A 27,445-nucleotide genomic window follows, 5' to 3' on the forward strand; every position below is an offset into this window, starting at 1 on the left:
GTCATGTGAAAGAAGTAATTTAAAAAACTTTATGAGTTTCTGTTACATGGCTACACAATTTGACTCAGTTTCTACCATGACTGCAATTGATGTCACCTCTTATGATGGTAGAATGAATTCCATTTTCGTGAGGATAGAGAAATAGTAAATAAATAGAGATTCCAATAAGTGTAACATCTAACACAATTTTCAAACATCTCTACATCACTCTCCTTCAAGAGCTTATCAATTCTAACCAAAAGTTTTCTTGAGTCCACAGTGAAAATGTGAATGAGAAGAAAGAAGCAACCCAGGTCAATATTCAGTCTTAAAGGAAAAAGTAGCTATTGATATATGTCTTTAGTTTCTTTCCCAAGATAGTTTAAACATAAATCTGGATCCCCATTTGTCTCCATCCAGTCACTGAGTATTTGCCTATCTTTCACAGTTCATAAACCCATGAAAATCTCCAACAACTCCAGGACCATCACTGGCTTCATCCTCTTGGGCTTCCCTTGCTCCAGGGAGGACCAGGCTCTCCTCTTTGTGCTCTTCTCTGTTGTCTACCTCCTGACCCTCATGGGCAATGGTTCTATCATCTGTGCTGTGCGCTTGGACCACAGGCTCCACACCCCCATGTATATCCTGCTTGCCAACTTCTCCTTCTTAGAGATCTGCTATGTCACCTCCACTGTCCCCAACATGTTGGCCAACATTCTCTCTGACACCAAAGTCATCTCCTTCTCCGGGTGCTTTCTCCAGTTCTACTTTTTCTTCTCCTTGGGATCTACAGAATGCTTTTTCTTGGCTATTATGGCATTTGATCGATACCTGGCCATCTGCCGGCCCCTACACTATCCAACCATTATGACTGGACGTCTCTGCACCAATCTTGTGGTCAGCTGCTGGGTACTTGGATTCCTCTGGTTCTTGATCCCTATTATCATCACCTCCCAAAAGCCCTTCTGTGGCTCCAGGATCATTGACCACTTCCTGTGTGACCCAGGTCCTCTTTTAGCACTCACTTGCAAAAAAGATCCTGTTGTAGAGCTAGTCTTCTCCATTTTAAGTCCTCTACCCCTCATCATTCCCTTTCTTTTCATCATAATGTCCTATGCTTTAGTCCTAAGAGCTGTATTAAAGGTCCCTACAGCAGCTGGGAGAAGAAAGGCTTTCTCCACCTGTGGGTCTCATCTGGCTGTGGTTTCACTGTTCTATGGTTCAGTACTGATCATGTATGGGAGCCCAGCATCTGAACATGAAGCTGGAATGCAGAAGATTGTGACTCTGTTTTATTCTATTGTGACCCCGCTTCTTAATCCTGTGATATACAGCCTTAGGAACAAAGATATAAAAAAGGCCTTGCAGAAACTTCTGGGAATATAAAAAGTGTTCAACAACAAGGCTTTTAAGCAATTATGAGGCAAGATAATAAGAATCTAGGAAAATTCTTGGGCAAGTAGAATTGGGAAACTGAAACAAGAGACTTAAACAAGGCCAAACAATTTGAACTTACAGCCATCTGGTAAACTGCAAGACCTTATTTCCCCTAAGCAAGGACACTTGAGAGCAAATGGTTTATATCTCTCTTCCCTAACCAGAGAATACATAGATTAAATCACCCTAGTTGGGGATGGGGAGAACAGGAACTCAATTAATACAATTTGTGCCAACTAAATCCAAGGGCAGACAAAGTCAGAAAAACAAATAACAAAAACCCCATTAGAGCCAGATAGACCCAAGATAAAAGTAAAACAATAAAGCAGGCCAAAGAATAATCCCAGATTCCTCTTTATGCTCATTTTGATACATCAGCATATTAGAAGTGCACCTGGAAAGCTTATGAATATTCTGCTGAAACTCTCCCCTGAGATTCCCACCTGCAGAAGAGAGATTAAAAAAAGCTCAAGCCACAGACTGGGCACAAGCTCACTCTAGAGCATGCCCATGCCCCTTCTCAGGCATGAACTTTTTACTTCTCCAAAACTTTAAGGGTCCCCATGAGACTTGCAATCAGAGCAGTAGGGTGCAGCAGCAGCTTGTACCAGGCTTACCCCCAGTCTTGTCTCTAAGGCAGTCTTTCTCTGACTTCCCACTGAGCCAACAGTAGCCCCACCTTTGTTCACTTTTTCCTATAACATTTCTTGTTGGGAAACGCCCTGTCTGGTTTCAGGAACTGTAACCCTGCCAACAGGCAGGAGGGCCCTAAGGTTGGATATAATGAAGAAGGTCTTGGGAAAACAGGCTACTGAGGAAACAAAACCTGTCCCACTGACAGGGGCGTAGCTCCTGCCTCTTCGTTTGGCCCTGTGATGATCGCTTGTTGATGATGGGTAAGACCCCTCAATGGAAGGGGCAACCTAAGCCAAACATTAGATGATAGGGGAAGCAGACAAGAAATTGGGGAACACGGAAAAAGGTCAAAAAAGCCCCCACCCATCGGCTCGGCTTGGATATGGCCAGAGTCCTCATTCTATCCAAAAGAAGTCTCCTTGGCTCACGGTGGCTCCTTCCTCCCTCCTGGCTCAGGCTCAAAACAATACCGGAGATGCTCCTAAACCAAATCTGGCAGTTCCCAGAGAAATCAGGCCTAAAAGTAAATTCTTTAAAGTACACTTTGTTTTTCCCTCTGAAGATATAGCCAGCTCATGCTGGGAAAGAAATTTACATCATTCACAGACCCTAACCCTATACCCTTAGGCACTCCTGTGTTTACTACACTCTAAAGTTTAGTTGTCTCTCTTGTTTACTGGTCTCCTCTCAGACCCAAGTAAATCAGTGTGTTCCTGCCATTTGTTTTCTTCAATACATCACCCATTCTCTGTGAACATTAACATACTGATGTAATGAGATAACCTGTGCATTCTTGTTACCTAGCCCCACTGATGACCCTTTCAATAAAAGCCTTTGAACAAAGGGACTCTGGGCCTTCCTCACTAGGGGGATGTGCCACATCCCCTCTTCTGACAAACAGAAGTGTTTACAATGACTTGTGTTTATTCCCCCCATCCGTGACCACCCCCCACCCCACCATGGGCTCTGCGGGATTCAGAGTTCCCAGTCCCATCTCAGCTGGCTCGGGAGGTAACCCTCAGATCTGGGAGCACCAGGCTCCCTGCGATGCGCTCCGTCCCCCTCGCGGCAGTTGCTGCCGGACTTGGGACGAGTGGCAACCCGTGGCCCTCCCGCCATGCGACATGTGACAGTTTCTAGGGAGCCAAAGGAGAGCGCCGCCTAGGCTTTTTCCTGTTGCTCCTTCTACCCTAAGTTCTTCCTTCGTTTCACTGTCCCCAGCTTTAATAAACAAATTCTCAAAATCACCTAGATTCGTATTGTGAAATCTTTCCTGCACAAAATCAAGAACCCACACACTACAGGCCGGTCAGAGGCATACCCACTCCAAGCCAATCTCTGCAGAGTAACAGCATCTCATTTTTAACCCATCAGACTGATGGGTTAAGATCAAGAAGTTTGATAACACTATAATTGAGGATGGTGACATGGGTTCTCTTGCACTTAGAGTTATACAAACTGTATAGAACAATAGGACAACTTTTATCAAAATGTAGAAGGCATATGCCCCTTAACCCAGAAACTCGACTTCTAAGGTACTTATCCCATTACTGTTCTCATACATGTGGAAAATGATAAAACCTCAAGAATATTCATTTGCAGCATTGTTGTAATAGCAAAATGTTGGGGAAAAAATGTCAGTTCCCATCAATAGAGAACTAATTAAATAAGCTATGATTCAGTCGTACAATGAAATAACATGTCTTCAATTTTATAAAACATGAAGTCACTCTATAAGGAATGTTATGTAATAGCTCCCAGATATATTGTTGAGTCAAAAGAGCAAGGTGAGTAGCAGAGTGTAACTGCCTTTTATGTTAATGTGTAGACTAGCTCCTGAAGAAGATCCAGAAACTGATAAAAGGGGTTGCTTCATGAGGAGAATTTAGTGTCTGAAGAAGAAAAGAGTAAAGTAGATTTATTTTCTTCATACCCCCTTTTGAACTTCTAAAATTCTTTAACTTGTACCTATATTATTTGTTTGAAAAATAAGTAATAATATGGTTGTTATTAAACAAAGGATGATTTTTTGAATAATTGTCTAGATAAATTATCTGATAATTAGATCTAGAAAATCACTCCCTTATGCCCTACAATTCTAGGGTTTCTCAGGAGCCTGTTCATTTGTAGAAAAGTTGAAACAGAGTCTTAAGAACACCTTAATAATATTTCATTCATACTTTCTGGTACTTTAGTGAATATATGAGAAATGTCTTTCTCCTCTTAGGAATGATACAAATATACTGTTCTAAACTGTAGCTAGTTTATCACATTTATGTTTAAATATCTTCTCCCTCCTTGTTCAGTTATGTAGTTTTATTGTTGTTGGGCACCTACAATATTAGACATTGAACCAGGAAATGAATTTGATACAAAAGTATATAAGACACATTTTCTTCCCCCTTAAGGCTCACAGTCTCATGATAGAAATGTACAATAAAATTGCAACAGTTTCATTTTATTAAATGGTACCAGTGCAATGAGTGAGGAAAGTCTAAATACTATGGGAGATCATGAGAAGCAACATGTGTGTAGCATGGATTTGTGTCATGTGCAAAAGGACTTAACTATAGCTAATTATAGGGCATTGACTTTTTGCAAGCGCACCTCAGGTTACAGAACAGAAGTGTTTCTGGAAATTCTCTGTAAACCACCACCTAACTAACCACTCGTAAAAAATTAGTAATGAGTTCCCTAAAAAAGGATGACTATACAATATAATGTAAATTAAAATCCAAACTGAAATATTATTTAAAATTTTTAAGTAAACATAGGTTTTACCAATAGAAGGCTAAGTTACTTCAATCTCCCATCCTGCTAAAAAATAAAGAAAAACACCAAATTAAAAAAAAAAGAAATATTAACAATCTAGAGAAACAATAGGAAAATCATAAGCCACGTTTTTTATAAAAGTCTGAGTGGTGACCACTGCAGACCCCTAAGAAAGATGTCTTCTAAAAAGGGCTCCCGGTGGCTATTTGGGAAGAAAATAAACATCCTCGCAGCCATTTCTATACAGGGGCCTCTCATGTAAACTGTCCTTCAGGGAGAAACCTGCACCGAACTGCCTGCCTGTACTGTTTCTGCCATCTGAGCCAGCCATTATGGAGTTCCTGGAATCCAACCAATAGGACTGAGGCTTTCCATGCATGAGCAGACAGACAGACAGGTGCAGAGTGAAGCAGAGCAGACCAGACCAGACCAGAGCTGAGCTGTCTGGCTGAAGAGGGGCCTGGCACCAGGGCTGCTTCACACCAGCACTCTCTTACTGAGGCAGGAGATAGTCAGGAAGGAGGAAACTCCAGAGGTGCCCCAAGGCTAAGATAAAGAACATGGATAAAGGGCGGAGACCCTGTCCTAAGTCTGGGAGTTTCTGCATCTGGAAAAGCATTAAATCCTAGTTAATCGGGACTGCACCTGCGCAGGAGATGCTACCTGATCCCTACTTCATTATAATGAATTAGCATTGTGGGACCCTCTTCCCAGCAGGCAATCAAGGAAATCAAGGGAGACCCACCCTAAGAAATAAAAGCCCTCTAGCCCCTGAGTTCGGGGCTGATGTTGCTGCTGCTGTTAGGCTCTTCACTCTTCTCTGCTCCACTCTGCTCAGAGTTGGCCTGCTCCCATGTTCTGTGTGGCTTAATAAATCTGCTTTTTCTCGCTTTCTGCTATAAACTCTGTGTGTTCAGTTCATTTTTTGTCTGCAATCACCAAGAACCTGGTTACCTGTGCTCACTTGTGACATTACCACTGAGCAGTTTGCACTAAATAAAGTTTCCTTCCTCACTGCACCCCACATTGGGGGTTGCTCTCTGCTTTGAATGGGCACCAACAACCATTGCTTGATAGCACTAAAGTCATTCATGTTCAGAGAGCACGTACCTATAGTTAAAATCCTTATGTTTCATGATAATGCCTGGCTGGAGAGTTGGAGATGAGAACCCAAGGCTCACATGAAACTGGAGCTCTTAGTTGTTTTCATCCTGAGGTAAGCATGAACCAGAGCTAAACCTGACACCACTCAGAAGGAAAACTGAAAATCAGCCATCCCTGAAAGTTTGTGGCCACGGTTCAGCTGTTGCTTGGATTTACACACACTGCTTTCTTCAATTTCCCCAATATACTGTCTCCTTTTGGTTCAAAGGTATTTAACTTTCTTCTAAGATTCTGCCATCCCCTTCCCTTTGTCTCTACTCATGAATGGACACACTCACACACATGTGCACTCATAAATACACTTCATGATACCATGGTTCATAACAAAATTTTAAAATATTTTAATTCTCCAGGATAGACCATATTTAGGCCACAAAACACTCAATAAATTTTGAAAAACTGAAATCATATATGTCTTTCCCAATTACAGTATAGTGAAACAGCAGAAAGAAAATTGTAAAATGCTTCAAAGAAAGGAAATTAAACAGCATACTTTTTTAAAAATTTCTACATCATGTTTATTCTAATACAGTTGTCTCAATTTTTCCCCCTTTGCCGTCGCCGCCCATCCCACCCCCAGTCCCAGCTCCAACAGTCAATTCTCATTCTGTTGTCCATGTCCATCGGTCATTCATTCATGTTCTTTGTCTAGTTCCTTCCCCTTCTTTCCACCATTGTCCTCTTTCCCCAGCCCCTCTGGTCACTTTCAGTCTACTCCATGTTTCCATGCCTGTGGTTTATTTTGTTCTTTACTTTATTTTGTTGAATAGAGTCCACTTATAGGTGAGATCATATGGTATTTGTCTTTCACCGACTGGCTTATTCACTTAGCATAATATTCTCCAGTTGCATCCATGTTGTCGCAAAAGGTAGGAATTCCATCTCCCTCTCTCTTTCTTTTTCTTTCTTTCTTAAATGCAGATTAATTTTATCTATTTTTTAAATGTCAAAGTTAATTATAAAATATTAAAAAATTTAAAACCATTATAGAGTCTCAGCAATTAAACCAACATGACACCAGCACAGAAATAATCAAGTAGATCAATGAAATATAATGAGCAACCTAGAGACAATGTACATACCTGCCTAACAATGTAATATATGATTAAGTTGATATTTCAAATCAATGGGTAAAATAAGTCTTATTCAACAAATAAGGTGCATGGACCAGTATTACTTGAAATAAAACAAATATAGAGCTCTATTTCACACATTATACAAAAAATTTTCAAGTGAGTTAAAAATCATTATGTAAAATCTAAGGAGTTTTCAGAAAAAATTCAAAATAATATTTTTCTAAAGCAGAAAGCATATGAAAAACTATTAGGGATAACTGACTTAGTGGGAAGATTCAAAGAAAAATTCATTGGAATGTGATTAAAGACAATGGAGGCAAAGTCATGTATTTAGGGATGGAGACATAGCCTTCTCACTAGTCTTGAAGTAAGCCAATGTGATTGAAGTAAGCCAATGTGATTGAAGTAAGCCAATGTGATTGAAGTAAGCCAATGTGATTCTGAAGGAAATTCAGTATTTTCACAACAGGAATATTATGTGATCAGGCTATTTATCATTATTCTACATAGAATTTTGTCCCAAATTTGTCTTTTACCAACTGGTTTATTTTACTTAGCATAACAGTCTCCAGTTCCATCCATGCTGTCACAGAAGGTAAGGATTCCTTTTTTTTTCTGGTACATTTGTGTAAATGTATCACAGTTTTTTGATCCACTCATTTACTGATGGGCATTTACTGAAGGTTGCTTCCAGCATTTGGCTATTGTAAATAGAGCTGCTCTGAACATAGGGGTGCATAGATTCTTTTCAATTGGTATTTTGGGATTCTTAGGATAGAATTTTTAAATAAAATATTGTCTAAATTAAAACAAAATAGTAATAATAATATTTTTCTTACCCTGAAGTAACATACAAACCCAGAAGCTGTAAAGTAAAATATTGACAATATAACTATATTAAACATTTAAGACTATATGGTAATATACATATAAAAAATTTAAAGGACAAGTAATAGAATAGGGAAATATTTGCAACACATCTAAAAAAGGGTTAATGGTTGTTATTTTTTACGGAAAAAATTCTACAAATATTTAATCATAAAATGGATAAAGATTACCAAAAAGTCATTTAAAACTTTTAAAAAATAATAGAAATAGGCAAGAAATATACAAAAAGAGGTTTAGTTTCAGTAAATAATAAAGTAACAATTAAAATAACACATCATTGTCACAATCAGGTTAATAAGTATTAAAAATATTGGTAATATAAAGTATTGATGATTGTGAAAGGAACTGGGTATTCATAGACTCTTTTTCTCCATCTTCTTAAAGCAGTCCCTTTAGCATATTTTGTGGTGCTGGTTTGGTAGAAGTGTATTCTTTCAGCCTTCTTTTGTCGGAAAATCCTTATTTCACCTTCCATTTTAACTGAGAGCCTTGCTGGGTAGAGCAATCTTGGTTGCAGGCCTTTGCTTTTCATTACTTGGAATATTTCTTGCCATTCCCTTCTGGCTTATAGTGTTTCTGTTGAGAAGTCAGATGCTAGCCGTATTGGGGCTCCCTTATATGTTACTACCTCTTTCTCCCTTGTTTGCTTTAGGATTCTCTGTTTGTCTTTGATATTTCTCATTTTAATGATGATGTGTCTTGGAGTGGGCCTCATTGGGTTCCTCCTGAATGGGATCCTCTGTGCTTCCTGGACTTGTGTGACTTTTTCTCTCCTCCAATGAGGGAAGTTTTCCATCATTACTTTTTCAGACAGCTTCTCTATCTCTTCCTCATCCTCTTCTCCTTCTGGGGTCCCTATTATATGGATATTATTACATTTCAGGTTGTCCTACATTTCCCTCAATGCCTCTTCATTCTTCCTGAGTCTTTTTGATTTTTTTGCCCTTTCTGATATCAAAGCCAGATATACAAGATAACTACAGACCAATATGCCTATGAATATAGATGCAAAAATTCTCAAAAAAAATACTAGCAAACCAAATTCAATAGCATATTAAAGGATTATACATCATGGCCAAGTGGGATTTATTCCTGCAAGGTTCAGCAATGAAAATCAATCATTGATTTCATTGTGATGTATTACACAATGACAGAATAAAATACGTCACATTCACAGAATAAAAGAAAAATCACATGATCATCATAACTGATGTATTAAAGTCATTTGACAAAATTCAACTCTCCTTCATGATAGAAATATTCAACAAACAAGGAACAAAATGAAATCTACTTCAGAATAAGAAAGATCACGTATTTAAAAGGTCACGTACACAGTGACCATCATGGTTTAAGAACATGAAGATACTAAAATCACTAATCATTCTGATAAAAAAATCAAAATTCTGATGAGATACCATTTCACATCCAGTAGAATGGCTATTATCAATTTGTTTTAAGTATGAAAGTAGTGGAGAAGATGTAAAGAAATTAGAGCACTTGCACATTGCTGGTGGGAATGTTAAATGATGCAAAGGCTTCAGGAAACTGTATGACAGTTCCGTGAAAGTTAATTAAACATAGAAAGAATTATCATATGATCCAGCAATTCCACTTCTAGGTATACACCCAAAAGAACTGAATGTAGGGAATCAAGTATATATTCATATACCCATGTTCATAGCAGCATTATTCACTATAGTCAAAAGGTGAAAGCAACACATGCCCTTCAATAGATGAGTGGGTAAACAAAATGCTGTATGCACACACAATGGAGTATTACTCAGCCTTAAAGAAGGAAGGAAATTTTTGACACGTGCTACAGCATAAGGGAACCTTGAAGATATTATGGTAGGTGAACTAAGTCAGTCACAAGGGGACAAATTTTGTGTAATCTACGTATATGAGGTACCTAAAGTAATAAACTTTAGAGATAGAAAGTAACATGGTGATTACCAAGGGCTGGGGTAGGATGGAATGGGAAGTTACTATTTAATGGGTATGGAGTTTCAGTTTGGAAAGATGAAAAATTTCTGAAAGTGAATGGTGATAATAGTCGCACAACAGTGTGAATGTACTTAATGCCATAGAACCATACGTTTAAAAATTGTTATAATGATGATTTTTGTTATGCATAAAACACAAGTTATATATGTATATATATATAACAATTAAAAGGGTAGTGGAGGATAATGAAATAATAAAAGCACTTGAGTAATTCAAAATAAAATAAAAAAGAAATAAGAAAACCAAAAAAAAAGACAGAACAAATAGAAAAGAAATAGTCTGTTAGTAATTCAGGACTGGAAGCAAAATTTCACAGATGACAAGGTATGTGAAGGAAACATACTCTTACATTGTATAAACAACATACAATTGTGAACATTTATGAACATTCTCTATATTTCACAGTAAAAAAAGACCTGGAAACAAAAAGAAATTATTTGAAAATCCACACAGACATCTCACTATTGCCTTTAAGACATTATTCCTGCCTTTGCTCTGGAAGCCAGTCTAACCTAAACTGTTTGAAAACTATGGGTAAGGAAAGATGTTGCCCTAAGGAATCCTGAGGGATTCCTAAACCTGCCCACGGAGAGACTGAAGACTTCCCAGTGATCTCTAAGATGAAATTTTCATTGCACCCTGTGAGTCTCAGCAATACTCCCTTCCCCTTCATTTACCTGCACTCTCTTTTAGAAATCTCCTCATAGTTTCATGCCCCATTTCTTTAAACTACCCTGCAGCTAAAGTAACCAATATATAAAACTCGCCTGTTGAATCTTCTCTGCCGGGTGAGATAAGTGAAATACCTGGGTGCCTGGGGGTGATTGAGATAGCATATAGAATCCTTGGTGAAAATATCAATAGGTCAAATGAGGTCTACACCTCAAGGACCGGTTCATTATAGGGCTGTACTTCTTTTTCACTGGCTATTACATTGCCCACAGAAGTACCCTGCTGCTGTGTTTCTTTCGAGGACTTTGGGAGTGAGGTAAGGGAGTTTTAGCAGTTTAACTTTGTATATCCTAGCTTTCTCGGGGTCAGGCGCCTGGGTTTTGTTTCCATGTAAAGGAAAGAGACCCATCAATGAGAAGATACAGGCTGTGTTTATTCCCAGCTTTGCCCACACTTAGCCCTATGATGAAGGGTAAGTAATTTTTCTGTCTAGGCATCACTGCAGTTTTTCTAAGACAAACGAATGCTAGCTCCAGTGTGAAATCACTTATATTAGTATATTTTTGCAAATTTTTGTGGGCTTTATATTTCTGGATATTTGGTTTTATCCACAGTGTGTTCATTAATATAAAAACGTTATGTTATATGAACTGTGGACCCCAGTGTCTATTTACTCAGATCTCCCTCAGCTTAGCAATCTCTGAAACTTTCTTGCCTAACAAATCACAAAATAATGCCTCATTATTCAAAAATGTGATAAAGTACATAATCTGGTATCAAAAGGCTGTTTAAGTTTGTGCTCAGTAGCTCATTTTCTACAATGCCCAATTAAGTAGAACTTATACCCACTTACTCTTATGTACATCTGAGGTAATGTAATGAACTTCCTTCAATCATTTACTGTCTGTATCTTGAATTACTAACAATACCATGTTTTAATGTCTTCTTCCTTTATAGAAGACCAAGTTCTATATTGTAATGTATCATAATATACAAAGAGGCCACTAAAATAAGTCTGTGCAACCAAAGAAAACTGCTCATAGCTTTGCTATGTGATACATTAGAACCAAATGACTTTTTAATCTAGTGTTTTAGGTTCACTTAAATTTATTGTTTTTCATTTATGTTTTTAAATGAATATGCTAAAAATGTATCCTACTTCGTAATCATATTTGATGGTAGCATTATTATTAGCAACAACTACTGTGAAATTTTCCAGGTCCTACCATGTTCCAGGAACTGTACTATGCATATGTATTCAACAGTATTTTCATAAGAGCTCTGGAAAAAAAGATGTTAACTTGCCCAGAAACACACAGGGTATCATACAGTACTTACACCCAAATCATTGTGACATTATCATTTATTATACTCCAAGTACTGTGATATAACAGGACTGAGTTAAGTATTATAGGATTGAGTCACTCAATTATGAACTTGATCCAGCTGCGGTAAGTCACAACATAGATTGCCAGAATGGATGTTGTCTTCTGTCATCACCAAATTATATGCTTGCATCCTAAAATGATGTTCTCAGTCCTTCCTAACTAGGCCCATTTTCTTTTTAGGTTATATGTGTAGCTGCTGCACTCCACTACTGGACCATTCAAACAAGGAAAGCACTTATATTGATCTTCCAAGTGCCCAGGACAGATCTGAAAAACATTTGGTACTCTTATTCAACATAGTACAGAAAATTCTAGCCACAGGAATCAGACAAAAAAGAAAAAGAAATAAAGGCATTCAAATTGAAAAGGAGGAAGTAAAACTGTCATTGTTTGCAGATGGCATCATACTGTATCTAGAGAACCCTAAAGACTCCACCAAAAAACTACTAGAACTGATAAATGAATTGGGTAGAGTAGCAGGATAAAAAAATTAATATTCAAAAATCAATAGCATTTTTATATATCAATAATGAACTCTCAGAAAGAGAAATTAAGGAAACAACTCCATTTACTATTGCAGAAAAAATAATAATAAATAAATAAATAAATAAATAAATAGATAGATAAATACGGTACCTAGGAACAAATTTAACCAAAGAGGTGAAGACCATGTACTAAGAAAAATTATAGGATATTGAAGAAAGGAATTGAGGAAGATACAAATAAGTGGAAAAATATACTGTCTTTATGGGTGGGAAAATTAACATCATTAAAATGTCCATACTACCCAGAGTAATCTATAGATTCAATGCAATTCCTATTAAAATATGAATGGCACATCTCACAGATGTAGAACAAATATCCCAACAATTTATATGGAACTACAAAAGACACTAATTGGACTCAGCAATTTTGAGAAAGAAGAACAAATTTGGATGTACCACATATCTGACATCAAATTATACTACAAGGCCATAGTAATCAAAACAGCATGGTACTGGCATTAGAACAGGCATACAGATCAATGGCACAGAATAGAGAGCCCAGAAATAAAATTACAACTTAATGGTCAATTAATATTTGACAAAAAAGGAAAGGACATACAAAGAGGTAAAGACAGACTCTTTTAATAAATGGTATTGGGAAAATCAGACAGACACATGCAAAAAATACTAGCCATCAGAGTAATGCAAATTAAAACCACGATGAGATACTAATTCATACTGATCAGAGTGGCCATCATAAACAAATCAACAAACAAGTGCTGGCAAAGTTGTGGAGAAAAGAAAACCCCTAGTACACTGTTGGTAGGAATGCACACTGGTACAGCCACTGTGGAAAACAGTTTGGAATTTCCTCAAAAAGCTAAAAACAGAACTGCCTTTTGACCCAGCAATTCCACTCCTGGGATTATACCCTAAGAATCCCAAAACACCAATTCAAAAGAACCTATACATCCCAATGTTCATAGCAGCACAATTTACAATAGCCAAGTGCTAGAAGCAACCTAAGTACCCATCAATAAATGAGTGGATCAAAAAACTATGGTACATTTACACAGTGGAATACTACACAGCAGAAAGAAAGAGCGAGCTACTTCTCTTTACAACAGCATGGATGGAACTGGGGAGCATTATGCTAAGCAAAATAAGCCTGGGGGTGAAAGGCAAATATCGTGTGATTTCACCTATAAGTGGAACCTAACCAACAAAATGAGCAAGGAAAATATAACCAGTGACGTTGAAAGAAAAAACAAACTGACAGTAACGAGAGGGGAGGAGAGAAGGAGGTAATGGGGGAAAGAAGGGGAAGAGTGAAGTCAAAGCACATGTATAAAGGACCCATGGACAAAGCCAAAGTGGAGAACGATTGAGGTAGGGAGGTGAGGGGAGGGGGGACAGGGGAAAGTTGTGGCGGGAAAATACAGACAAATGTATTTGAACAATAAAAATATTTAAAAAAAGAGAAAGTCCTGGGATTAAGAATTAACCCAAAATAAGACATCTTTGAAAGAGGAGAATTTGTCACTTCTGACCTAAGTTATTTATAACAACAGTAGAGAATGGCTTCAATAAGTTGTGTTCTGGCTCACACTTAAGTAGAGAGAGAGAGACCTATTTTTCACAGTTCTTTGGCAGTTCAAGTTCAGGTTATTGATAATAAATGCTCAATGAAACATTTTAAGCATGCAAGACTTCACTGAGTAATTACAGGGTGTTATTATAATATATGTTCTTTTTCTGTGATGCATCTTCCCTTGTTCAATCCCAGCTGGTGGAAGGAATCAAATGCATGTGTGTCTGGAACCTTTCAGGAGAAGTGTAATCTTCTAAATTCAAAAAATAAATGTTCTTAAAGACCATGGGTCAAGGTGCCACCAAAACAAAACAACACACCCAGTAGTGAACATTTTCCATTGTTTGAGGCCTTCACACAAAAAAACCAAGTATGTTTCATACCTCTGTCACAGAGATAAAGTACAAACTCTTCTTCCTGCCATCAAAGCCTTCATTCAATAGACTGTTCCATGCAGTCCTCTCTCCTATAGATCCACTGCCTCAGCCTGGCACTTTACAATGATCAATCTTGTTGCTTTACTTTAAATATGTTTTCTCCCAATTAGACATCTTTACTCATAGTGCTTCCTCCCCAAATCAATTGTGACAGCCCCAATATTACTTGTAATATGGAATAACAATGCCCTAAACATATTTTTATGCCTTTCAGAAAGCTGTAGGGCAAAGTCCCAGAAAGGTATTCAGAGAAGTTATCCCAAGAACAAATGCTATTTTTTGTGTCCAAACGCCATGCTAAGAAAGAAAAGCCATCAGCTGAGAGGTCAATTTACTGAAAGTAAGAGAAGACCTCCTTGGTTATGGCCATATTGAGCATGAAATCAGGTGCTCCAGGACGATAGACCAGGTAGTAAGTGATGATATACAGTTTCAAACCTTTCTACTACCAAAGCATGTTTGACAACAGTGGTCAGAAAACATGGGGCATTTGGAGACAATATTTATCTAAAAAATCAAAGTTTTTATCTTAAACGTTATCACAAACTATACTTTCTCCTCCATAATACATACATATTTTGTATAACATAAAATTATCTTCTCCAGTCAAGTTGTCTTTCAGGAAGCATTTAATTAGGGGCATTGTGCATCATGTGGCACAAAAAATCACATATCATGTTTGAGAAACACAAGCTAAAGGAGACCAGGGAGTCTCCCCATAGTTAATGTAGCACATTATTTTTAATAATCCCTATGCACCAACTTATCATAAATATTAATGAAACCCCGAGGCAAGAAGTAAGAAGGTACCTAGGGAAAACATGGAAAGTTATAGGATCACATGAAGAGATACCTGAGAATTCTCAACAGCAACTGAAATGGCATATATATAGTACATAGTTTCAACATACCCTAAGGAAACAGGCCACTAGAATCTTGTGGTGCAAGGGAGGTAAAATAAGCCATGCATGAAGTTCTCTCACAGAGCTCCTACATTAAAGCCAGTCAAAGAGCATCTTTGTGGCCTCCCTGTAAAGCTTCATAGTACAGAGGAGGCATCTTCCCTGACAGGCATTGCTGTTATTACATATCACAGGTGGGCCTATGCCCCTATTCTTTGTTTATTCAATGTGCTCAAGAGATTGAGTATCAAAAATTTGGTTTTACTTTCAACTCAAAAACAAAACAAAACAAAAAAACCTCCCAAGGTATTTAGAGCACCATGGAACTCTACTCTCCAAAATAAGTGTACTAAATCATGCTAAAGTCATCCACAGGTCTTCCCCTGTTCAGAAAGTGGCTGGGGCACCAAGAATGGTATGACTTTTAAAGATATTTTGAATAAAACAGTATGGAACTAGCTATCCACTGGGACTGGAACCAGAAGAAAACAAGGATTTTTTTTTTTTGCCTTCTCTTTATCCATCCCATTACTCATCTACAATGTCACAAAATATGGAATTTTAAAATTAAGGGTAAAATCAAATCAGTGTGTATGAGAACTAAGATTCACACAGAATTTGGTGAACATATTAGGAACTGCTTCTCACAATCATGTTAGAAATTATCTGTGAGATTCATTTACCATGCTTTCTCTGTTAGTTGACTAATAGTTTTTCTTTGACGTTTTTTGTTTGTTTGTTTTTTACTGTCCAATAGAGCAGTCTACAGCTCAAACACATGGAGCTAAGTCTTGTGCATTTTGATTTTGAGCCAAAGTCTGTGAACCCGAGTTCAAGTCATTGTTGCTGGTGTTTCAGAGGTAAGTGGCTGCTCTCTGCATCACTGTTTTCTTGTCTTCTTTTTTGTTTTATTGTTGTTCAACTATAGTTGTCCCTGTTTTCCCCCGCCATTACTCTCCCCTGCCCTACCCACCACCACCTCCCACATTCAATCCTCACCCTCCCATTGTCTTTGTCCATGGGTCCTATATACAGGTTCTTGATGACTCTTCCCTTTCTTTCCCCAGTTATCCCCCTCCCCCCTCCCTTCTGGTTACTGTCAGTTTGTTCTTTATTTCCATGTCTCTGGTTTTCTTTTACCCACTTGTTTGTTTTGTTGATTAGGTTCCACTTATAGGTGAGATCATATGGTATGAGGAGAGGTTTCTTGTTTGGAAAGCAAAGAGTTCCCATAGTGGATAATCATTTTTTCAAGATGTGTCACTGAAATGATCATCGATCCAAGTTAGTTTAGCTCTTAATAGTCAGTTTTAAAAGAATTTTTAAACTTACTCTCATCTTTCAATTTCCTTCTCTTCTTGGTTTCTTGTTCAAAAGACTACAACCTGCTTTGACATAACAAGCTCAATAGGAAGGGTATGTTTGCTTCTAGATGAATAGGTTCATAGTTCACCTCCTGCATTTTTAATTTAGTTATTTCACATAGCTGCATCATTATAAATAGATTTATCATATTTAACATAAAATCACCTAATAGAAGGGTTTTTTCTATTTGATTATGTTTAGTGAGTACTATAAGCATTCTATTAACACCACCTCCATGAAAATTATTTTTAAGGAAAATTTTTTCTTATCAGTCAAAAAGTTAAAAGTATCTTGTTAAAAAAATTTCTGGAGATTCAACTATGTTAAAGTTATTATTGTGTTCTTTTATCTGAGTTGTGTTTGATTCTTAAAAAGACATCTTCCCTGGTGACAGTGTTCTGAAGGAAATAAGTGAATTTTGCAATAGGAATGAATCATTAATTTTGAAACAACGTTGGTTCCCTTGATTTGTGTTATTTTGAAAATGGGGGCCTATTTTTAAATAGACTAAAATAAAATCTTCCAAATAGTGAATTTTAAAGGAAGCTTGAGCCCTAGCTGGTGTGACTCAGTGGATTGAATGCCGGCCTGTGAACCAAAGGGTCACCAGTTCGATTCCCAGTGTAGGGCATATGCCTGGGTTGAGAGCCAGGTCCGCAGTAGGGGGCGTGCGAGCTGCCACCACACATTGATGTTTCTCTCTTCCTCCCTCCCTTCCTTGCTCTAAAAATAAATAAATGAAATCTTTAAAAACAATAAAAATAAAGGAAACTTGAGGTATCAGTAAGAAGCGTTTTAGAAGAGAATCTTCTGGTGATTTTCACTCCAGTACATCTCACATGTTAAGGTCATCTTTAATTACGTGTTTCTTAAATGTATATGAAGCATGATAGATGATCATATGAAATTAATCATCATAAAGTGATTAATAGTGACTTTTCATCTCCAAAAGCGAAGAATTAAATACCAAACATTAAATGAGCTGTAGTGTAGTATAAATATCTTCAAATAAAAAACAGATATATAAAGAATTTATCTGAATATCCTTGTTAATTTTCTTCTGGTATCATGGAAAAAAGTGACAGAAATCTAATACTCCTAATGAAAAGACCTCAGGTATGGGGATGAAGGATATCTGACACAGTGTCAAAGTTCATTCCATTTAAGTCTATAAGAAGTGTCAGATTCAAATCCATTTTTAAATGAGAGCATATTTGTCCTCACATTTTGAAGTGAATAACACTAATTGCTATATATGAACAGCTTTCACTGAAAAAAAAGTAGATATAAGATAAACCATTTTTGCCTCATTTCAAGATTTCTTTTTTTAAATTAAATTTATTGGGGTGACATTGGTTAATAAAATTATAAAGATTTCTATGATACATGATAAAATTATACAGGTTTCTATGATACATGATCTGTATATTATATTGTTTGCCCACCACACAAAGTCAAATCATCTTCCGTCACCATACAGTTGGATACCTTTACCACCTCCAAAGCCTTCTATCTGGTAACCACCATCATGCTATCTGTGTCTATGATGTTCAGTTTTATATCCCACATGTGACTGAAATCATACTGTTCTTAGCTTTTTTTGACTGACATTTTGTTTAGTATAATATTCTCAAGATCCATCCATGTTGTCACAAATGGCAGTATTTCATCTTTTTTATGGCTGAGTAGTATTCCGTTGTATATATGTACCACATTTTCTTTATCCAGTCATCTTCTGAAGGATACTCCAGTTGTTCCCATGGCTTGGTCACCGTGAACAATGCTGCAGTGAGCATAGTGGTGCACATATCTTTGTGAAGAAATGTTTTCAAGCTTCTGGGTAGATACCCAGAAGAGGAATTTCTGGGTCATATTCCTAATTTTTTAAGGAGCCTCCATACTACTTTCCATTGTGGCTGTACCAGTTTACTTTCCCTCCAGCAGTGAATGAGGGTTCCTTTTTCTCCACATACTCTCCAACACTTGTTATTACTTGTCTTGCTGATAATATCCATTCTAACAAGTGTGAGGTGGTATCCCATTGTAGTTTCGATTTGCAGTTCCCTAATAGCTAGTGAAGTTGATCATCTTTTCATATATCTGTTTGCCATTTGCATGTCTTCTTGGGAGAAGTGTCTGTTCAGGTCCTCTGCCCATTTCTTAATTGGATTGTTTGGTGTTGAGTTGTATGAGCTCTTTTTATATCTTGGATTTTAACCCCTTGTTGAAACTGTTTGAAAATGTCTTCTCCCATTTGGTTGGTTGCCTTTTTGTTTTGTTGGCAGTTTCTTTTGATGTGCAGAAGCTTTTTTTGTTTAATATAGTCCAATTCATTTATTTCTGCCTTTACTTCCCTTGCCTCTGGAGTCAAACTCATAAAATCTTCTCTAACACAAAGGTCAGTAAGTTTAGTATCTATGGTTTTTTTCTATGTAATGTATTGTTTCAGATCTTATTTTTAGGTCTTTGATCCACTTTGAATTAATTTCTGTACATGAGGACAAAATGTATTTTATTTCATTTTTTTGCTTGTGACTTTCCAATTTCCCTAACACCATTTACTGAAGAGGCTTTCTTTTCTCCATTGCATGTTTTTGGCTTCTTTGTTAAAAATTATCTGCCCATATGCATGCGGTTTTATTTCTGAGCCCTCAGTTCTGTTCCATTGGCCTGTGTGCCTGTTAGTCTGCCAATACCATGCTGTTTTGATTACTGTTGCTCTGAAGTATAATTTGAAATCAGATAGTGTGGCACCTCTAGCTTCATTCTTTTTCTGAGGATTGCTTTGGCTATTTGGCTTCTTTTGTGGTTCCATACAGGTCTGATGATTTTTGTTCTATTTTTTTTAAATATTATTGGGACTTTGATGGGGATTGCATTAAATTTGTATATTCCTTTGGGAAATATGGATATTTTAACTATGTTGATTTTTCCAATCCATGAACACAAAATATCTTTCTACTTCATTATGTCTTTTTCATTCTCTTTTAATAATTCTTTGTAGTTTTCAGTATATAAGTCCTTCACATGTTTTGTTAAGTTTATTTCTAGGTATTTTATTCTTTTTTGTTGCAATTGCAAAAGGAATTCTCTTTTCATTTCTTTCTATGAAATTTCACTATTAGTGTATAGGAATGCAGTGGACTTTTGTACATTGGTTTTATGTCCTGCAACTTTATTTATTGTTTCAAATAGTTTTTTGATGGAGTCTAGAGTTTCCTATATAAAGAATCCTGTCACCTGCAAAAAGTGACACTTTTATGTCTTCATTCCCAGTTTGGGTGCCCTTTATTTCCTTTTCTTGCCTGATTGCTCTAGCTAGGACTTCCAGGAATAGGTTGAATAATAGCAGTGAGAATAGACATCCTTGTTCTGTTCTGATTTTAGAGGAAAAGCTTTCAGTTTTTCACCATTGAGTATAATATTACTTGAGGGTTTGTCACATATGGCCTTTATTGTGTTGGGGCACTTTCCTTCAATACCTATTTTACTGAGTGTTTCAATCATAAATGAATGTTATATCTTAACAAATACTTTTTCTGCATCTATTAATAAATTATTTCATCCTTTCTTTTGCTAATGTACAGTATTACATTGATTGATTTGTATATGTTGAACCATCCCTTTGCCCCTGGAATGAACCCACTTGATCATGACGTATTATTTTTTTCATGTATTTTTTAATTTCATTTGCTAGCTGTTTAGGATTTTTGCATCTGTGTTCATCAGAGATATCGTTCTGTAGTTTTTCTTCTTTTGTGTTATCCTTGCCCAGTTTTAGTATCAGGTTTATGTTGGCCTCATGAAATGTGTTAGGAAGTATTGCTTGTTCTTCAATTTTTTGAAAGAGTTTGAGAAGGGTAGGTATCAAATCTTCTTTGAATATTTGTTAGAATTCACTAATGAAGGATCTGGGCCTGTACTTTTATTTGGGGGAAGGTTTTTCAAGAGTATTTCAATTTCCTTACTATTGATTGGTCTATTTAGGTTTTCCAATTCTTCATGAAGGATAGGAAGGTTATATATTTCTAGAAACTTATCCATTTATTCTAGGTTGTTGAATTTAGTGACATAGCCTTTCACATTATTCTGGCATAATCCTTTGTATTTCTGTGATGTCTGTGGTAACCTCTCTTTTATTTCTGATTTTGTTTATATGAGTTTTTTTTTCCTTAGTGAGTCTATCCAGGATTTTGTCAATTTTATTAATCTTTTAAAAATTTCTTTATTTTTTATTGTTTATTCTATTACAATTGTCTCAATTTTTTCCCTTTTGCACCCCTCCACTGACCCCACCCTTCTCACCCACAGTCACTCCCCTCTCCACTGTCCATGTCCATGAGTCATTCATACATGTTCTTTGACTAGTCTCTTCCCCCTTCCTTGCACCATTCCCCCTCTCCCTTAACTCCTCCTACAGAAATCAGTCAGTTCCATGTTTCCATGTCTCTGGTTCTATTTTTCTCATTAGTTTATTTTGTCCATTAGATTCCAGTTACAAGTGAGGCCATATGGTATTTCTTAACCTCCTGGCTTATTTCACTTAGTTAATAGTCTCCGATTCCATCCATGCTGTTTCATAAGGTAAGATTTCCTTCTTTCTTTCTGCTGTGTAGTATTCCATTGTGTAAGTATGCGACAGTTTTTTAGTCCACTCATCTACTACTGATGGGCACTTGGCCTGTTTCCAACACTTAGCTATTATGTATAGCACTGCTATGGACACCGGGGTGCATAAGTTCTTTTGAAATGGTATTTTGGGATTCTTAGGATTTATTCTGAGCAGTGGAATCACTGGGTTATAGGGCAGTTCCATTTTTAATTTTTTAATTTTTTTGAGGAAATTCCATACTGTTTTCCGCAGTGGCTGTACCAGTTTGCATTCCCACCAACAGTGTGCTGGGATTCCTTTTTCTCCACATCCTCACCATCACTTGCTGTTTGTTGACTTATTAATGATGGTCATTCTGACAGGTGTTAAGTTATATCTAACTGCTTTTAATTTGCATCTCTCTGGTGACTAGTGATGTTGAGCTTTTTTTTCATATGTCTATGGGCCATCTGCATGTCCTCCTAGAGGAGTGTCTATCAAGTATTTTGCCCATTTTTAATTGGGTTGTTTGTCTCTCTGGTGTTGAGTCATATGAGTTCCTTATATATTTTGGAGATTAAAACCTTGTCTGATGTATCATTGGCAAGTATGTTCTCTGATACAGTTGGTTTCCTTTTCATTTTGATGATGGTTTCTTTAGCCATGTAGAAACTTTTTAATTTGATGCAGTCCCATTTGTTTTCTATTAATCTCTTCAAAGAACCAACTCTTTGTTGTATTAATTTTTGAATAGTCTTTTTGTTCTCTATTTCATTCCATTCTTCTCTAGTATTTATCATTTCCTTTCTTTTTCTGACATTGGGCTGTTTTTGTTCTTCTTTTTCTAGTTCTTTAAGATGTAATGCTAGGTTGTTAATCTACCATTAACTTCATTGAAAATCTTATTTCTTGAGATAGACCTGTAATAATATAAACTTCCATCTTATTACAGCTTTCATTCCATCCCAAAAGTTTTGATATGTTGTATTGTCATTCTTATTTGTCTCTATATATATCTTTTTGAGCGGTGGCAAGGGACAGAGGAAGAGAGTGAGAGAAACATCGATGCAAGAAACATCAATCATTGCCTCGCACACATGCCCAAACCAGGGACCAAACTCACAACGTAGGCATGTGCACTGACTGGGAATCAAACCAGCAACCATTTGCTTTGTGGGACGACACCCAGCCAACCAAGCCACACCAGGCAGAGCTGTCTATATATATCTTTTGATCTCACCTTTTGTTGCTTTTTTGACTCAGTCATTTTTTAGTAGAACATTGTTTAATCTCCACATTTCCAGGAGAGGTTTAATTCTTTTTTTTTTTTTTCGGCAGTTTATTTCTAATATAAAGCACTATGGTCACAGAATGTGCTTGGTATGATTTCAATCTTCTTACATTTGTTGCAGCTAGTTTTTCACCCAGCATATTGTCTACACTTAAGAATGTTTCATGTGTACTGGAGAAGAATGTATAATCTGATGGTCTGGGATAAAAGGCTTTGTAAATATCAATTATGTCCATTTGATCTAATGTATCATTTAAAGCTGATATTTCTTTATTGATTTTTCTGTTTGGGTGATCTATTTGTAGCTGTCAATGAATTATTTAAGTCCCAAACTATGAATGCATTTTGTCACTTTCTCCATTTAGTTCTGTTAGTAGTTTCTTTATATGTTTTGGCATTCCCTGATTAGGTGGGTGCATATACAGGGTCTGGCAGAAGTAAGGCTTGCTTTAGTATGGTTGGTAGAGTAATGACATGGATGTAATAATTTAGTTTTAATTTGAACATTTCACCTAAAATGTCATATGGTATGTTTGAGTGTGATATTGTTATGTTACAGAACTATATGCTTATGATTTTGCAATAAAAGATTTTGTAATTAAATAAGGGCATTATTTGTGCCAGACCTTGTATATTGAGGTGTTATGTCTTGAGGTAGTGTCTCCTTTATCATTATAAAATTTCCATGTTTGTCTCTTGTTACCTTTGTTATCTTGAAATCTATTTTTTTCAGATATAAGTATGACTACAACTGTTTTCCTGTGGGTGTTATTTGCTTGGAGAATCACTTTCCACCCTTTCACTTTGAATCTAACTTTGTCTTTGCAGCTTAGATGTGTTTCCCAAAGGCAATATGAGTTCTGTTTTTTTTTATCTAACCTGCTACTCTGTGCCTCTTTATTGGTGATTTCAGTTCATTTACATTTAGGGTAATTATCAATGTATGAGAATTTCCTATAGAAATTTTATCTTTTGTTTTCTGTTAGCTCTGTGCCTCCATTGGTTCTTTTCTTTTGTGTTTCTGTCTATTGTTTTTGTTTGGTGGTATTCCATGTTTTTTTCCTGTTTCCACTTTTTTAAGTTATTGTTCTTTTTTTGTTCAGTTTTTGCTTTTTGTGTGTGGTTATAATTTGGTTTATGAAAAAGGAAGGTTCATACATATAGCAGTCCTTTTTCTTTTGAATGTATTTGATATCTATCCTTTTTTGCAAATACAGACATTTGCCTCCCACATCCCTTTTATGTTTTTGATGTCACAAATTATTCCTATTTATGCTGTGAGTTCATCGGTTATCTTATTCATAGTTGTTTGACCTTCTGTTCTTTGTTTCATGTAGAATAACCTCCTTGAGTATTTTTTCATAAGAAAGGTCTTCTGCTGATAAACTGCCTCAGCTTCTGTATATCTGGAAAAGTCTCTATTTCTCTTTCGTATCTAAAGGATGACTTTGCTGGATATATTATTCTTAGCTGGTAATTTCCCTCTTTTGGTAGTTTGAATGTTTGGTTCCACTCTCTTCTAGCTTGTAGAGTTTCTGCTGAGAAGTCCGATGATAGCCTAATTAGCTTTCCTTTATAGGTTTTTAAATTTTTCCCTGGTTGCCTTGAGAATTCTTTCTTTGTCATTAATTTTTGACAGTTTTAACACAATGTGCCTTGAAGAAGACCTTTTTGAATTCAGGTAATTAGGCATTCTGTTTGCTTCTTAGATTCAAAGATCTAGCTCTTTCCATAGGTTTGGGAAGTTTTCATCAACTATTGTTTGAATATGTTTCTCTCAAGTCTCTCTCTTCTTCCCTTTGCATGATTTCTAGATTACTATCTTCGATTTCACTGATTGTTTCCTCTGTCTGGTCAACTCTACTTCCTATGCTTGATACTTCATTCTAGATCTCTTTCATTGAGTTCTTCATCTCTAAAATTTCTATTTGGTTCCTTTTAAAAGTTTTGATCTTGTTGGTGAAGTACTCATTTTGTTCATTAATTTTTTTCTGAGTTCATTAAACTACCTATCTGTGTTTTCTTGAATCTCATTGAATTTTTCAAAACTGCAATCTTTAATTCTGTCATTTAAGTCACATATTTTAATGTCTTTAAGTTAATTTTCTGAAGATTTTTCACTTTCTGAGCTTCCTCATTACCTCAGTTATTCATGGTATTTGATTAATTTCTTCTCTAAGTGTCTATGTATGAGTGGCCTTTTTCTAATAGATTAATAAGAAGTCTTTCTATTGTTTTCCAGTAGGTGATACTAAATCATGAGTATTTTTTAGCTCTCTTACACTTGTCTGGCTTTTTAGATCTCCAGGGATGTGTTCCCTGGAAAGGTGGGTGGCACCCCTGGGATACAGTCATTCTGGTCCCAGGGGACCAAACCTGCAGGGGAATTCGGTGGTCAATGGGGCTCCAAATCCATGAAATTCCAGTTTTGTCCTCCACAGCCAGATGCCTCCAGTAGTACAGCCACAATGTGTGAGGGTGGGGAGAGCTAGGGGAACCTAATTGCCTCCTTTGTTGCTTTGCCCTTTCAACAGTGACACCAGCAGACCCCGAGGGCATTCTACTCAGCCCAGGGATTAGTCACAGAGTATGCCCTTCGCTCAGGAAAAATTTTAAAGTGCTTCTGTAGTACCAGTTCTCGCATTTGCAGATAACGTGCTCTGCAACCAGACATGAAGGCTGAGGGGAGGCAAACTCTGGGAGGTTAAGGGAAGGTGGCCAGGCTCTTGATTTTGTTTCTTTGTCTGGAATGCCGATTGCCAGACAACCATGGCCACACCTCTGTGCTTCATCCTTGCCCAAGGCACTGGGCTCAGCTGCAGCCCATACTGCCCTCTTTTGCAAGAATATGCATTAAATTTCTTTGCTCCTCCCAGATAAAAGGAATGCCATCCACAACCTGATTCCTACCCTCTCCAGGCTGAGCCCCATAGTGAGCTCCAGGCTGCAGGGTTGCATCCATGGCTCCTTTGAGCTCTTCTACCTTCTTGCCTCCCCGTTTACTACCACTTTAGATGTTTCAATGTGCAGATCTCTCAGATGGGTTTGTGTGTTAAGCAGGAAATCCTCTGTTGAATTATAGCTGTTCAAACTCTAGAAACTTCAAGGGAAGAGACCAAAGGAAAATGTCTCAAACCACCATTCCTCTGATGTCATTCCAAGATTTCTTTACATCACAATAAGATGAAATTCAATGGATGATATCCACTGACAAAAAACAGTTCAAGAAGCCTGGAATTGTACAATAACAAAAAATCAGGGCCAAAAGGCTCATTCAGAATAAGGCAGGATTTATCCAAGACTTGTTTTAGAATATTCAATACATTTGCTTCCATCAATCAAACTCCTTGCACTAAGAAACTTTTCAAATGCCTCAGCAGCAAAGTGACTTGTCATTATGTCTCTGTCTTTTCTCCAAAGTCTGGAGACAATGAATAAGTCAGGGGTATCTACTGTAGCACAGTTTGTCTTATTGGGCTTTTCTGGTCCCTGGAAAATGCAAATTATCCTTTTCTCAATGATTTTGTTCATGTACATCTTGACTCTGACTGGAAATATGATCATCATTTGGGCAGTGAAGTGGGACAACAGACTCCATACCCCTATGTACATGCTCCTGGCCAACTTCTCCTTCCTAGAGATCTGGTATGTGACCTGCACAGTCCCCAACATGCTGGTCAACTTTTTTTCCAAAACCAAGACCATATCCTTCGATGGTTGCTTCATTCAATTTTACTTCTTCTTTTCCCTGGGCACAACTGAATGTTTCTTCCTCTGTGTAATGGCTTATGATCGGTACCTGGCCATCTGCCGTCCACTGCACTATCCCTCCATCATGACTGGACAGCTCTGTGCCATTCTGGTGTCTCTTTGTTGGCTCATTGGTTTCCTTGGACATTCAATTACAATTTTCTTTATTTCTCAACTACCCTTTTGTGGTCCCAACATCATTGATCACTTTCTGTGTGATGTGGACCAACTGATGGCATTATCCTGTGCCCATGCACCCATCATAGAGCATACATTTCATTCTGTGAGCTCTCTTATCATCATTCTCACCATGTTGTACATCCTAGGATCCTACATCTTGGTGCTCAGAGCCGTGCTTCAGATTCCTTCTTCAGTTGGGCAGCAAAAGGCCTTCTCTACCTGTGGATCCCACTTAGTTGTGGTTTCTCTGTTCTATGGAACCATAGTGGTGATGTATGTAAGTCCCACATCTGGTAACTCAGTTGCTATGCATAAGATCATCACATTGATATACTCTGTAGTGACACCAGGCTTAAACCCTCTCATCTACAGCCTACGCAACAGGGACATGAAATTCGCCCTTCGTCAGGTCCTTTGTGGAATGAGAATTACCCATACTTCATAAATAGATTTGGTGACATCCAATGACTCTCCAAATCTAAAAATTATTCAGTACTTCCACCTCAGCTGACTTGGCTTTATTTATAACCATAATTGTCCTTTTATGCAAAGCAAAATTCATCATGTATTGATCATTTTTTATTTTTTTTTCATAAATGTATTTCCATGGGAAGAGATTGCCACAGACAGATGGTAAAAATAGTTCTTAAAAATCTCATATTTACTTCCAGGAAAGTTTTTTTTTTCTTTTTGCACTGCTTCCCTGTTTGCTGCATTTGCATTGTGATGTATAACCCTGAAGAGTCTACTTTTCCCCTGCATTAAAAAAATAATCTCATTATGGAGAAAAACACACACACACATGCAAAATTAATGCCGGGGGAAGGGGGAAAGATG

At 37.1% G+C, this 27,445-nt stretch overlaps 2 protein-coding genes across 4 annotated transcripts; both read left to right on the plus strand.

Moving 5' to 3' along the window:
• Positions 1-423: 423 nt before the first annotated feature.
• LOC129064105 (olfactory receptor 11G2-like) lies at positions 424-9,856 on the plus strand. Of its 2 annotated transcripts, none has more exons than XM_054565184.1 (2): positions 424-1,352; positions 3,016-3,080. In XM_054565184.1, exons 1-2 carry the CDS (start codon positions 439-441, stop codon positions 3,065-3,067), a joined length of 966 nt encoding a protein of 321 aa, XP_054421159.1. In that variant the 5' UTR covers positions 424-438; the 3' UTR covers positions 3,068-3,080. The 2 variants fall into 2 exon arrangements, with proteins under 2 accessions (XP_054421159.1, XP_054421158.1); XM_054565183.1 differs by lacking the exon at positions 3,016-3,080 and adding an exon at positions 9,826-9,856 and having other exon boundaries at positions 439-1,343.
• An 11,096-nt stretch (positions 9,857-20,952) lies between these two features.
• On the plus strand, positions 20,953-27,053 carry LOC129064106 (olfactory receptor 11H7-like). 2 transcript variants are annotated; one of them, XM_054565186.1, is made up of 2 exons: positions 20,953-20,975; positions 26,099-27,053. In XM_054565186.1, the coding sequence occupies exons 1-2, from the start codon at positions 20,953-20,955 to the stop codon at positions 27,051-27,053; spliced, it is 978 nt and encodes a 325-aa protein (XP_054421161.1). The 2 variants fall into 2 exon arrangements, with proteins under 2 accessions (XP_054421161.1, XP_054421160.1); XM_054565185.1 differs by lacking the exon at positions 20,953-20,975 and having other exon boundaries at positions 26,076-27,053.
• The last annotated feature ends 392 nt before the right edge of the window (positions 27,054-27,445 follow it).

The sequence above is a fragment of the Pteronotus mesoamericanus genome, unplaced genomic scaffold, assembly GCF_021234165.1.
Source record: "Pteronotus mesoamericanus isolate MK-2021 breed Mesoamerican mustached bat unplaced genomic scaffold, CSHL_Meso_final contig_164, whole genome shotgun sequence".
NCBI lineage: Eukaryota > Metazoa > Chordata > Mammalia > Chiroptera > Mormoopidae > Pteronotus > Pteronotus mesoamericanus.

Coding starts and splice junctions, on each gene's coding strand:
- LOC129064105 (XM_054565184.1), top strand. CDS start 439: ATGAAAATCTCCAACAACTCCAGGACCATCACTGGCTTCATCCTCTTG. Junction 1,353..3,015: donor AAAAAGGCCTTGCAGAAACT/TCTGGGAATATA, acceptor ACCCCACCATGG/GCTCTGCGGGATTCAGAGTT.
- LOC129064106 (XM_054565186.1), top strand. CDS start 20,953: ATGAGTTTTTTTTTCCTTAGTGA. Junction 20,976..26,098: donor AGTTTTTTTTTCCTTAGTGA/GTCTATCCAGGA, acceptor TTTTCTCCAAAG/TCTGGAGACAATGAATAAGT.